This window comes from Haemorhous mexicanus, chromosome 5 (assembly GCF_027477595.1).
Source record: "Haemorhous mexicanus isolate bHaeMex1 chromosome 5, bHaeMex1.pri, whole genome shotgun sequence".
NCBI classification, from domain to species: domain Eukaryota; kingdom Metazoa; phylum Chordata; class Aves; order Passeriformes; family Fringillidae; genus Haemorhous; species Haemorhous mexicanus.
The window spans coordinates 75,460,475-75,474,468 of NC_082345.1; the positions used below are offsets into that span (position 1 = coordinate 75,460,475).

Here is a 13,994-nt window from a genome sequence, read left to right on the forward strand (position 1 = left end):
AAGGTCCTTCCTACCCAAACCAGTCCATGATTCCATGTCCCACAATTCCATGGAAGGTCCGAGGACCAGTCCCTCTCCCAGGGCAGGAATTTGGGATATGGATCCAGCTGGATCTGGGAAGCTCCATCAGGTGGAGGTAGCACAGAGCCAACAGCTCCAAATTCCCATTCCGTGTGGGAATTCCATAGGCTCAGCTCAGGTGGGATCCATGGGATTAAATCCATGTCCACCTCCTGCCTTTTCCCATATCCTGAGGTTCAGGATTCCAGCTGGAATTCCCAAGGGAATGGATCCGCTGGGACACATCCAGGCCCAGCTTGGTGTTCCCGAGGGATAAAAGTGCCGGGTGGATCCTGGAGCTGGGAATTCCAGTCCCACTCCCCATTCCCTGAGCTCGGACACAGCTGTGGTGGCTCTGCCAGTATTCCCAATATCCGTGGGCACCAGATCCTGCCCTGGACACGGAAAGTTGGGATCATTCAGGGAGTCCATTCCAGCTGGGAATATCCCAGTTTATCCCAAACAAACGCTGGATGTGCCGGAGCCGTGTGGATCCCATGGACATCTCCATGGGATTCCCTGGACTTCCTATCCTCCTGGCTCATCCCAAATACTCAAAATTTGGGATGAAGTCGCTGGTTAGTGCCAGACAGAGAATTCCTTGGAATGTGGGGTGGGACAGCACCCACGGAATTCCCCGGCTGAGCGGGATCAGCCCCGACAAATCCATGGAAAACCACCGGCTGGGGAGAGGAGCGGCAGGGACCAACCCCCGTTCTCCGGGATGAGCTGCGGGAAGGGAGCGATCCCAGGGCTGAGGCCCGGGATCAGCCGGTTTTCCTTGGATTCCAGAGAAGCTGGATGAGATCCTGGCGGCCGCCGAGCCGGCGCTGAGGGCGGAGCTGGTGGAGGCCGACTCGCGGGCGGCCACGGTGAAACAGCGCCCGACCAGCCGGAGGATCACCCCCGCGGAGATCAGTGTGAGCCAGCGGGAATTCCGCGGGAATTCCGCGGGAATGGGATGGGAATGGGATGGGAGGATCACCCCCGCGGAGATCAGTGTGAGCCAGCGGGAATTCCGCGGGAATTCCGCGGGAATGGGACGGGAATGGGATGGGAATGGGATCACCCCCGCGGAGATCAGTGTGAGCCAGCGGGAATTCTGCGGGAATTCCACAGGAATGGGATGGGAGGATCACCCCCGCGGAGATCAGTGTGAGCCAGCGGGAATTCCTCGGGAATGGGATGGGAATGGGACGGGAATGGGATGGGAGGATCACCCCCGCGGAGATCAGTGTGAGCCAGCGGGGATTCCGCAGGAATGGGATGGGAATGGGACGGGAATGGGATGGGAATGGGATCACCCCCGTGGAGATCAGTGTGAGCCAGCGGGAATTCCGCGGGAATGGGATGGGAATGGGATGGGAATGGGATGGGAAGGGGACGGGAATGGGACGGGAGGATCACCCCCGCAGAGATCAGTGTGAGTCAGCGGGAATTCCACGGGAATGGGGGCACAGAATGTGGGAATGGGACGGGAATGGAATGGGAGGATCACCCCCGTGGAGATCAGTGTGAGCCAGCGGGAATTCTGCGGGAATGGGACGGGAATGGGATGGGAATGGGATCACCCCCGCGGAGATCAGTGTGAGCCAGCGGGAATTCCACAGGAATGGGGGTGCAGGATGTGGGAATGGGAGGACATGGAGAGGGATGAGAGGCACTGGGGAGTGGAATTCCCAGGAACAGAGAGTGAAATTCCCAAGGAAGGAAGGAGAGGGACGGGAGCACATGGGAAGGGATGGGAAGGATCCGGAGGATCTCACTGAGGAGATCCAGTGTGAGCCAGAGGGAATCCCACCAGGAATGGGGGAGAGGGATGAGAGGGAATGGGGAGTGGCATTCCCAGGAATGGAAGGAGAGGGAAGGGAGCAGATGGAGGAGGATGGGAGGGAATGTGCTGCCAAGAGGAGCTGGTTCAGGAGCAGAATTCCTGGGAATGCAGAGGCTGGGAGACCCCAATCCACAGCGGGGGCTCAGCACTCCCTCAGCTCCCCAGGATCCCCATCCAGGCCTGGGAATCCGCATGGATTTCCCATTGAAAGCTGGAAGAGCAGATTGGGAGGAGCCTGGAGAGCCGGGCTGGATGCAGGGCTGGAATTCTGCCGGAATCCGAGGGGAAGCACGGAGGGAGGAGGAGGAGGAGGAGGCTCGGGAATGTGCCGGGAATGCTGCGGGTGGGAGGCAGCTCCGGGAAAAGCGGGATAGGAGCTCCCGGAGCCATCCTCACTGGATTCCCACCTGGAGCGGGCAGGGAGATGGGATGGGACCCAGGGAGTTATCCCAGCATTTATTTGGAATTCCACTGGATGGAGCAGCAGGAAGGTGGAGGCGAGGAGGGTCCATCCCGGTGGGATGAGCTCCTGTCTTCCCGCGGTTGGAAGTTCGGGTGGGAATGTCGGGTCCTTCCTGCAAGCAGCATCCGGACTGGGAATTCCCTGTTTTTCCCTTCCAGTCCCTGTTTGAGCGCCAGGGAATGGCACATTCCGGGGTCCTGGCAGGAACGGAGAAGCCCCACGTGTCCCTCCGGAAGGGAATTCCACGGACCAAGTCAGTAGGTGAGGAAAAACCCAGGAGAATCCCTTGGGAATGAGGAGGGAGGGTCCCTGTGGGATGTGGAGTCGGTGGCAAAGGCTCGGCCCTTCCCAGGTCGCTCCAGCTCTTGGATTTTGGTGTATTCCATGGAATTCCATGGAATTACGGCTTGGAGGGATGCCTGGTCCTGCTCAGAGCAGAAGGTGGTGGGACTGGAGAATTCCAGGAGAGAATTCTGGGAGAGAATTCCAGGAATTCCCAGATGGGCTCTGCCAAGGGCAGGGGGGCTCTGCCACCCCCAGTGTTGGCACTGGGCATTCCGAGCAGGAATGGCACCTCTGGAATTGGGAATGCCAGAGCTGGGGCTTAGGTGGAGCAGGGTGTGGTCTGGAGGAGGCTCCTGGGTGTGGGGGATCCTTAAGCTTATCCCAAAAGATTTATGGAGTCTCCAACTCCAAAACCATCTCTGGTGGATCCTTGAGCTTATCCCACAACATTTATGGAGTCTCCAACTCCAAAACCATCCCTGGTGGGTTCTTGGTTCTGATCCCAAAGATTTCTGGTGCCACCAACCCCAAAATCCATCTGTGGGATGTCCTGGACCTTGTCCCATAGGTTTATGGTGCCACCAATCCCAAAATCCACCTGTGGTGGGTCCTGGACCTTGTCCCTAAAGATCTTTGGAGTCTCCAAACCCAAAACCATCTCTGGGGAATCCTTGAGCTTATCCCAAAAGATCTATGGAGTCTCCAAACCCAAAACCATCTCCGGGGGATCCTTGAGCTTATCCCAAAAGATTTATGGAGTCTCCAACTCCAAAACCATCTCTGGTGGGTTCTTGATTCTGTTCCCAAAGATTTCTGGTGCCACCAAACCCAAAATCTACCTGTGGGAAGTCCTTGACCCCATTCCAGAAGGTTTTTGGTGCCACCAAACCCAAACCTGGCTGTGGGGGATCCTGGATTTTGTTCCTCAGGATTTCTGGTGCCACCAAACCCAGAATGGCTGTGGTGGATCCTTGAGTCTTTCCCAAAATATTTATGGCGTCTATAAACACAAAATCCATCTGTGGGATGTCCGGGACCTTGTCCCGGAGGTTTATGGTGCCACCAAACACAAAATCCACCTGTGGTGGGTCCTGGATCTTGTCCCTAAAGACTTTTGGAGTCTCCAAACCCAAAACCATCTCTGGTGGGTTCTTGGTTCTGTTCCCAAAGATTTCTGGTGCCACCAATCCCAAAATCCATTTATAGGTAGTCCTTCACCCCATTCCAGGTCTGTGGTGCCACCAAACCCAAAATCCATCGGTGGGATGTCCTGGACCTTTTCCCTAAGGTTTATGGTGCCACCAACCCCAAAATCCACCTGTGGTGGGTCCTGGACCTTGTCCCTAAAGATTTTTGGAGTCTCCAAACCCAAAACCATCTCTGGGGGATCCTTGAGCTTATCCCAAAAGATTTATGGAGTCTCCAACTCCAAAACCATCTCTGGTGGGTTCTTGATTCTGTTCCCAAAGATTTCTGGTGCCACCAAACCCAAAATCCACCTGTGGGAAGTCCTTGACCCCATTCCAGAAGGTTTTTGGTGCCACCAAACCCAAACCTGGCTGTGGGGGATCCTGGATTTTGTTCCTCAGGATTTCTGGTGCCACCAAACCCAGAATGGCTGTGGTGGATCCTTGAGCTTTTCCCAAAATATTTATGGTGTCTCTAAACACAAAATCCATCGGTGGGATGTCCGGGACCTTGTCCCGGAGGTTTATGGTGCCACCAAACACAAAATCCACCTGTGGTGGGTCCTGGATCTTGTCCCTAAAGACTTTTGGAGTCTCCAAACCCAAAACCATCTCTGGTGGGTTCTTGATTCTGTTCCCAAAGATTGATGGTGCCACCAACCCCAAATCCATCTGTGGGAAGTTCTGGACCTTTTCCCGAAGGTTTATGGTGCCACCAAACCCAAAATCCACCTGTGGTGGGTCCTGGACCTTGTCCCTAAAGATCTATGGAGTCTCCAAACCCAAAACCATCTCCGGGGGATCCTTGAGCTTATCCCAAAAGATCTATGGAGTCTCCAAACCCAAAAACCATCTCTGGTGGATCCTTGAGCTTATCCCAAAAGATCTATGGAGTCTCCAACTCCAAAACCATCTGTGGTGGATCCTTGAGCTTATCCCAAAACATTTATGGAGTCTCCAAACCCAAAGCCATCTCTGGTGGGTTCTGGACCTTGTCCCTTAAGATTTATGGTGCCACTGAGCCCAAAACCAGCTGTGGTGGCTCCTTGACCCTGTCCAAGAAGGTTTTTGGTGCCACCAAACCCCAAAATCCAGCTGCGGTGGTTCCTTGAGCTCATCCCAAAATGTTTGTGGTGTCACCAAACCCTGACTTGGCTGTGGGGTGTCCCTGACCTTGTCCTTAAAGATTTTTGCAGTCACCAACCCAAAACTTTCAGTGGTGGGTCCTGGACCTTGTCCCTAAAGGTTTTGGTGCCACCAATCCCAAATCCATCTGTGGGCGGTCCTTGATCCCATTCCAGAAGGTTTTGGTGCCACCAATCCCAAATCCATCTGTGGGAAGTCCTTGACCCCATTCCTGAAGGGTTTTGGTGCCACCAATCCCAAAATCCATCTGTGGGAAGTCCTTGACCCCATTCCAGAAGGTTTTGGTGCCACCAATCCCAAAATCCATCTGTGGGAAGTCCTTGACCCCATTCCAGAAGGTTTTTGGTGCCACCAATCCCAAAATCCATCTGTGGGCAGTCCTTGACCCTGTTCCGGAAGGGTTTTGGTGCCACCAATCCCAAAATCCATCTGTGGGAAGTCCTGGACACCATTCCAGAAGGTTTTGGTGCCACCAATCCCAAAATCCATCTGTGGGAAGTCCTTGATCCCATTCCAGAAGGTTTTGGTGCCACCAATCCCAAAATCCATCTGTGGGAAGTCCTTGATCCCATTCCAGAAGGTTTTGGTGCCACCAATCCCAAAATCCATCTGTGGGAAGTCCTTGACCCCATTCCAGAAGGTTTTGGTGCCACCAATCCCAAATTCCATCTGTGGGAAGTTCTGGATCCCATTCCAGAAGGTTTTGGTGCCACCAATCCCAAAATCCATCTGTGGGAAGTCCTTGGCCCCGTTCCAGAAGGTTTTTGGTGCCACCAATCCCAAAATCCATCTGTGGGAAGTCCTTGACCCCATTCCAGACCCAAACCTGGGTCCAATCCCAAACCTGGCTGTGGCGGGTCTTTGGATCCTAAAATAAAAAGGAAAACCAGGAGTTTCAGGGATTGTGTTGGTGCAGCTGCTCCTGTGCCTGGAATTCCATGGGAAGACGTTCCCAAGGCTCTGGAAGAGCTGGGATAAAAGGGGATGGTTTGTGTGGGATGTGGAGGATGGATCCATGTGTGCACGTGGAGAAATCCCATCCCAGCATCCCAAACCCACGGTGTCCAGAGGGGAACTGGGAATTTTATCCCGGTTTATCCCATATTTTGGTCTTGGACATGGATTCTGCCCCGGTGCTGTTGGAATGAGGCAGATCCAGGAGATTCCCAAAGGGTGTCAGGAGTTTCTGGGTGAGAATGTTTGGGAAGAAGCTTTGGAAAAGCTGTTCAAGGGCCGGTGTACTGTGAAGAGCCGGGAATGGTTTGGGAAAGGATCTGGAGTGGGAATGGCGGCGTCATCCAGGATGGATCATCCGCTGGGAATGCATCCATGGGATTGTCCAAGGGCTGGAGCCAGGCTGGGAGAGCTGGGGGTGCTCACCTGGAGGAGGGAAGGCTCCAGGGAGAGCTTCCAGCACATTCCAGGGCCTGGAGGGGCTCCAGGAGAGCTGCAGAGGGACTGGGGACAAGGCCTGCAGGGACAGGAGCCAGGGAATGGCTCCCAGTGCCAGAGGGCAGGCATGGATGGGATCTGGGCAATGAGGAATTCCTGGCTGGGCTGGAACTGCCAGAGCAGCTGGGGCTGCCCCTGCATCCCTGGAGTGTCCAAGGCCAGGCTGGAGCAGGCTGGGATCACGGGAGGTGTCCAGGGGTTGGAAGTGGATGGGCTGGGAGGTCCTTCCAAGCCAAACCACAGCAGGATTGGGGAATTGTGGAATCCCTGCCCATGGAATGCCGGCAGTGCCTCGGGAAGGGCCCCCGAGCCCCCCCGGGCTGGGCAGGGGCTGCCAGGGATGGGGGCAGGGAGAGCCCGGGAAAAGCGGGATGTGCCCCGGGCTGGGGGCCAGGGCAGCTCTGCTGGGATCGGGGCAGGGATCGGGAATGTCCTTCTGGCCCTGCCCAGCTCCTGCCGGGAGCCAGCGGGGATCGGGATCTGCTCCAGGGAATGAGCCCCGGGAAAAGAGGGAGCGGCCTCAGCCTGGGCCAGGGCAAGCTCAGCTCCAGATTTGGGATCGTTTTCCATGGAAAGGGGTCAGGCCTTGGCAGGGGCTGCCCAGGGAGCTTTGGAGTCACCATCCCTGGAGGAATCCAAGGAATTCCTGGAGGTGGGACTTGGGGCTCTGGTGGGGATCAGGCCCAGCTTGGACTCAGTAATCTTGGAATTCTTTCCCAGCCCCAATAATCTGGGAATTCCGTGCTCACGCCCCCATGAGAATTCCCAGCACATCCTGGTTATCCCTGACCTTCCCAGCAATTCCCAGCCCGTGCAGCCAAACCCCCCTGGAAAAAAGGGATTAAAAGCATTCCTTGAATCTCCATCAAATCCCGCTGGGAGAATCCCTGCTCCAGGCAGGAATGGCTGCAGCTGCCACAGCACATCCCGGCCAAAAATCCATGGAAAAATCCCCCCCAGGAGCACCAGATCCATCCCCAGAGCGGGACAACCCCTGGAATGGGGGGGACCCAACCCAAAACCCAGAGCAGCTCCTGGGAGAAACCATTCCCGTGGAATTCCAGGGAAACGGGGATGGAAAAGAGGCGGAGAGGGAGGAATCGGGTGGGAATGGGGCTGGAATTAGAAGTCCTTGAGCTGTCATTCCACACCCACGGCCGGGAGCTGCGCAGTCACTTGATTCCCGGGGAAAAATCCCTGCACGGGCGAGGAAGGAGATGGAGAAGCAGCGCTGGGTTGGAGTTTTTTTGGGAATAAATATTCCCTGGCATTTGCGTATCCCAGCAGCACTACAGGCTCCCAGGGAGAAAAGATCAAAAAGATTCCGGGGGGGAAAAGAATTCCCGGGATCAAGGTGGTTAACCCCCGGCTGGCTGGGGAAAAAATGGGAGAAAATATCAAAAGTATTCTGGGAAAAATTCCCGGGATAAAGGTGGTTAACCCCCAGCTGGCTGGAAAAAAAGTGGGAGAAAAGATCGAAAAGATTCCTGGTTAAAATTCCCTGAATAAAAAGCAAGGAAGGGAGAAAAATGGGAAAAAAAAAAAAAAAAAAAAAAAGCGGGATGGGAGGAATATTTGGAGAAAAAAGGGAAGGAGTGGGGGGAAGGGGAGGGGAGATAATTCCTGTCAGACTTCCAAGATTTCTGCCAGCGCCATCTGCTCCGGCAGCAGAGTTAAAAACACTCCGGAGACTGCGGAGCTGCCATGGCTCCCGGAGAGAATTCCAGAGGGTGGAGCCGCTGCCTTTGGAGGGATGGGAGGGATTTGTGACCCCTCAGGATCACTGGGAATGCTGGGGGAAGCTGGGAAGTGTCCTGGTGTTAAAGTGATATCCGAGCTGGAATCCTGGAATGCTCTGGGTGGGAAGGATCCTCGAGATTCCCAAATTCCACCCCATTCCAAGGGCAGGGACACCTCCCGCTATCCCAGGGTGCTCCAGCCTGGCCTGGGACACTTCCAGGGATCCAGGGGGTAGCCACAGCTGCTCTGGGAATCCTGGGCCAATCCCGGGTGCCTGAGGTTGGAGATTTCCACCTCTGGACACCAAAAATGGGAGATTCCCATCCCTGGATGCCACGGGACAGAAATTCCCATCCCTGGACACAACAGGACAGAGATTCCCTTTCCTGGGCACCAAGGGATGGAAATTCCCATCCCTGGGCTCCAGAGGATGGAGATTCCCTTTCCTGGACACCAAAGGATTGAAATTCCCATCCCTGGATACCATAGGACAAATATTCTCATCCCTGAGCTCCAGAGGACAGAGATTCTCATCCCTGGATACCAAAACTTGGAGATTCCCATCCCTGGATACCAAAGGACGGAGATTCCCATCCCTGAATGCCACAGGACAAAGATTCCCAACCCTGGGCTCCAGAGGATGGAGATTCCCAACCCTGGGCACCAAAGGCTGCACATTCCCATCCCTTCTCACCGGAGGATGGAAATTCCCATCCCTGGGCTCCCCAGGATGGAAATTCCCAACCCTGGGCTCCACAGGATGGAAATCCCCATCCCTGGGCTCCCCAGGATGCGGATTCCCTCTCATTTCCCACTCCAGTATTTGCACCCTCCTGCTCCAGGTCTTTTTTTGGGATTCACTCCCTCATCCCAGCCTTACCCATCACTAAGGAGAGGACGGAATGCGGTTTTCCAGGGATTTGGGCTGTTGTGGCAAGGCGGGAGCTTTCCTGGCGAGGCTCTGTGTTTTCCTTGGGCAGGAATTCCATGGAGTGCACCAGGAATGGCTCCAGGGGTTGCCAGGCTACCCTGGGAGCGCCATTCCCATTCCAGGGAAGTCATTCCAGGGAATGCTGGGAGTTGGTCCTTGCTGGTGGCTCCGTTTGGATTCCGGCTCTTTATTCCCGAGCTCTGGAATTTGTTCCGTGGGAAGTGCGGGGGTCTCCCGTGGCCCCGGGTGGGGTTTGAGGGGAGCAGAATTCCATGGAAAACAGCAAAGGGAGGGGTTGGTTTGGGGTTGAAAATTCCTGGGAACAGGAGGACATTTGGGACTTTTCCCAGAGGATATTCCCACTTTTCTCCCATGCCTCCTGAGAGCCTGGAGCAGCTCCCAAAATTCCGGATTCACCGGGAAGTCGAAGGTTTGGACGCCCTGTGCTTTCCTGGGACACAGGGAACGGGGATTGAGATCCAGGGGTGGATCGTTGAATCCTGGAATGGTTTGGGGACCTTAATCCCATCCCATTCCCACCCCTTCCGTGGGCAGGGACACATTCCACATCCCAGATTTCTCCAGCCCGGCCTTGGACACTTCCCAGGATCCAGGGGCAGCCACGGCTTCTCTGGGAATTCTGTCCCAGAGCTGGATCTTCTGGATCTGCTCCCTGTTAGGGATCTTTGAGGATCCTTTAGGGATCTTTTCCAAGGACAAATTCCCTTGGGAATTCCAGGAGCATCTCCAGGCTCCAGGTGCTGCAGGGATGGAGCCCAGTCCCAAAATTCCACACCTGATCCAGCCCCCAGCATTCCAGGCTGCTCCCAGGGGATCGCTGCTGGCTTTTGTTCCCTGCTGGAGATTCCCGGGCAGAATTCCATGAAAAGTAAATAAAGCTTGGCTCTGGAGCATCCATGCTGGGAATAAACAGATCCTGCTTTTCCACGCTCCTTGAAATTCCTGAGAGGAATTTCCCTCCTCTCCTGAGGTTCTGTAGGAATTTGGCCACGGCAGCCGGGATGGGGGGAGGATTTGGGCAGAAGGAGACAGCAACAGCCCTGGAATTCGGGAAAAACCTTCCCTGAACCCAGCAGCTCCACTGGAATTCCAAAGGATCCGCTGGGAGCACAGAAGGACCTGCTGGAAAACTTTGTCTGTGAGGGCGGTGGGATCTTGGGATGGATCGGGAAGAGCATTCCCGGCAGGACAGGGAGTGCTGGATCCAGGTCTGGGATCCTTGGGACAAGAGGGACATGGAGCTCCTGGGGCAGATCCCAGAGGGATGGGAAGATGAGGAAGGGACAGGACATGGAATTGTTGGAGCAAGTCCAGAGGCAGAACCAGGATGATCCGAGGCTGGGAAAATTGGGATTGTCCAGCCTGGAGAAGGGAAAAAGAGAAAAATTGAGGGTGACCCAACTGTGACCTTCCAGGACCTGCAGGGGCTCCAGGAATGGCTCCCAGTGCCAGAGGGCAGGCATGGATGGGATCTGGGCAATGAGGAATTCCTGCCTGGGCTGGAATTGCCAGAGCAGCTGGGGCTGCCCCTGGATCCCTGGAGTGTCCAAGGCCAGGCTGGAGCAGCCCGGGATGGTGGGATTGGAATGGGATGGGGTGGAAGGTCCCTTCCCACCCAAACCATTCCGGGACTCTGGGATCAAGGAGGATCGGAATCCATCCCGAGGGATTTGTATGGAAATTGTGGATGGAAAAGGGAAGAGAGACCCTTCCTGGAGTCCTGAGATTCCCAGTGAGGCCCCGGCATCCCAAAATTCCTTCCTAAAGCAGAATCAGAGTGGGGATGGATCCAATCCCAGGCTGGGAGAGCTGGGAATGGAGGGAATTCCTTGGGAAAGGGAGACTGGGGTGGGATTTTGGGAAGGAATTCCTGGCTGGGTTGCCATTCCCAGAGCAGCTGTGGCTGCCCCTGGATCCCTGGCAGCGTCCAAGGCCAGGCTGGAGCAGCCCGGGACAGTGGGAGGTGTCCCTGCCCTTGGAATGGGATGAGATTGGGATGGGATTGGGATGGGATTTGAGGTCCCTTCCCACCCAGACCATTCCATGATTTTTCCATGGGAAGAACATCCAGACTCTGGAGGCTGTGGAATCTCCTTCCCTAGAGGTATTCCCGATCCAGCCGGACACATCCCTGGGGAACATTCCCAAAGTCATCTCCAATGGTTCCTCCCCCTTTCCATGGTGGCTCCGAGCTCCCTTTTCCAAGGAACCCTGCCCAGATCCAGGGAGCATTTCCAGGATCTGGGATTGGAGCTGCTGCAGGGGTGACACCCAAGGTGACTCAGCCACTCCTCCCGGGAATGCCTGGAAAACCGAGGGATGATCCGGGAATGATCCCGTGGCTCAGCCGCTGCCACAGGGAGCTGCTCCAGGCCAGGAATGCTGGGTGGGATGAACGAGGAATTCCTGGGATGTGTCGTTCCGTAGTGTCCCTTCTGCTTGGCAGTTCCTTGGATGTGGTTTTCCATGGTGTTCCCTACATTTGGCAATTCCTTGGATGTGGTTTTCCATAGCATTCCCTGCCCTTGGATGTGGTTTCCCATCGTGCTCCCTGACCTTCACAATTCCTTGGGTGTTGTTTTCCGTAGTATTCCCTACCTTTGGCAATTCCTGGGATTTGGTTTTCCATAATGTTCCTTACCTTTGGCAATTCCTTGGATGTGGTTTTCCATAGTATTCCCTACCTTTGGCAATTCCTGGGATTTGGTTTTCCACAGTACTCCCTGAATGTGGTAATTCCTGGGATGTGGTTTTCCCACGGTATTCCCTGCATTTGGCAATTCCTTGGATGTGGTTTTCCGTCATTTTCCTTGCATTTGGCAATTTCTTGGATGTGGTTTTCCATAATATTCCCTACCTTTGGCAATTCCTGGGACGTGGTTTTCCAGAGTCCCTTTCACTTGGCAATTCCTTGGATGTGGTTTTCCGTAGTGCCCCTGCCCTTGGCAATTCCTGGGATTTGGTTTTCCAAAGTATTCCCTGAACTTGCCAATTCCTGAGATGTGGTTTTCCATAGGATTCCCTGAATGTGGAATTTCTGGGATGTGGTTTTTCCATGGTATTCCCTGCATTTGGCAATTCCTGGGATGTGGTTTTCCAGAGTCCCTTTCACTTGGCAATTCCTTGGATGTGCTTTTCCGTGGTGCCCCTGCCCTTGGCAATTCCTGGGATGTGGTTTTTCCATGGTATTCCCTGCATTCGGCAATTCCTGGGATGTGGTTTTCCATAGCATCCCCTCCTCATTTAGGGAAAAATGGAGAAGAGCTGGATCCAAGGACTGGATCCAAGGACCGGATGTCCTGCTGTCGTCCCTGATCCGGCAGCCATGCCCAGGACATTCCAGAGGGAAGATCCTGCTTTCCCACTGGATTTCCTGCCCAGCTGGACACCACATTCCCAGGACAAGCTCCCCTATTCCATGTCCTGGGACATTCCAGGCCCAGGGATGGAGCTCAGAGCTTCCCCCATATCCCTGTGTCACCTCCCAGCCATTCCCAGAAATCTCAGAAAAGCAGGACTGGGGCTGCTTTTTTTGGCATCTTCCTGCTGCTCCCAGAACATTCCACGGCTCCATCTAGTGCAGGCTCCCAGATTCCCAAGGAAAAAGGGGCAAGGACGGGATCATTCTCCCGAATTCCCCCTGCTGGTCTCGGCTCCGGGATTTCAAAAAGGCTTGGGAAAGGCACATTTTCCATGGCTTTGTCCAGGCTCCCTTTGAACCCGTTCCGTGCTGCCGGTTCTTTATTCCCACGGCACATCCCCAATTCCCAAAAATAGCCCAGTTTCCAGCACGACCAACAGCATGGGATGGAATTTCAGTGCCAAATTCCTCCCTTTTGTCCCCATTGGATTCTGCCTCGGGTGGAATCGCTGACGGATTCCGGGCGGAGCTGCCGGAGCCTCTCAGTGCCACTGGAAGAGCGTTTTCCATAAAGGAAAATTCGCTCCAGAGGCCAGAAATAGAAAAAGCCCAAATCCTCTCCGGAGCCATTTGAAAGCTTGGGAAGAGCGGAGCAGGGATTGGGAAGGAGGAATTTTCCCTAAGGACAGGTGAGCGCGGCGGATCCAGGCTTGGGAATGAGGCTGGAGCCGGGAATGGAGGGAGGGAATTGTGACGTGAATGGATTTTAGGATCACGGAATGGCTGGGGTTGGGGAGGCCCTTAAATCATCCCAATCCACCCCTGGTTTGCTCCTGCTTTTCCATCCAAATCCTCGCCGTGTCTCCGAGTATTCCCTGAAAAAGCAGGAATTCCTGCTAGACCCTGCCGGGCTCAGTCTGGCACTCGGGAACAGATGTCACCCCTCGGGAAAGCGGGAAGTGTGACGGGAGCCGCGCCCGTGCCGGTGGCACTCGGGTGTCTGGCACGTTGGCGGTGGCGGCGCTTCCGTCACCGGAGCTGCTCGGGAAGGGGTGGGAACAGCTCCCGGGGGAGCCGATCCCACGGGAATGTGGCTGTGGGGAGGCTCTCGTGGAATCGTGGAATGGTTGGGATTGGGGTGAGCTCAAAGCTCATCCCATTCCCAGCCTTTCCATGGGACAGCTTCTACTTATCCCAGGGTGCTCCAACCTGGCCTTGGGCACTTCCAGGGATCTGGGGGCATCCACAGCTTTCCTGGGAATTCTGGCTGGTTCCTCCAGTCTCAGAGCTTCCTCTGGAAGTTGCTCCAAGCTTTTTCCAGTGAGGCTTGGGAAGAGGAAGAGTCTCGGGAACAAAGAAGGGTTGGGAGGAAGAGCCCCAGGCTCTTCCCTGTTTGTCCCAGTCTGGGAATTCTCTGGGAATGTCCTCTTCACTGCTCTCGAAGTTTTCCAGGTGGAGACGAGAAATTCATCCCTGGTTCCATTGTTTTCCTTGTTTTCCAGGAGAAGATGGGA

General features: G+C 55.1%; 1 protein-coding gene across 1 annotated transcript in view; it reads left to right on the forward strand.

The window, feature by feature from the left end:
* Positions 1 to 13,994, forward strand: part of SHANK3 (SH3 and multiple ankyrin repeat domains 3) — a 162,654-nt gene that overhangs the window by 129,294 nt on the left and 19,366 nt on the right. Inside the window, exons 22-23 of the mRNA XM_059847948.1 lie at positions 853 to 980; positions 2,516 to 2,618. Coding sequence (XP_059703931.1) covers positions 853 to 980; positions 2,516 to 2,618 — 231 coding nt within the window. The remainder of the gene's footprint in view (positions 1 to 852; positions 981 to 2,515; positions 2,619 to 13,994) is intronic.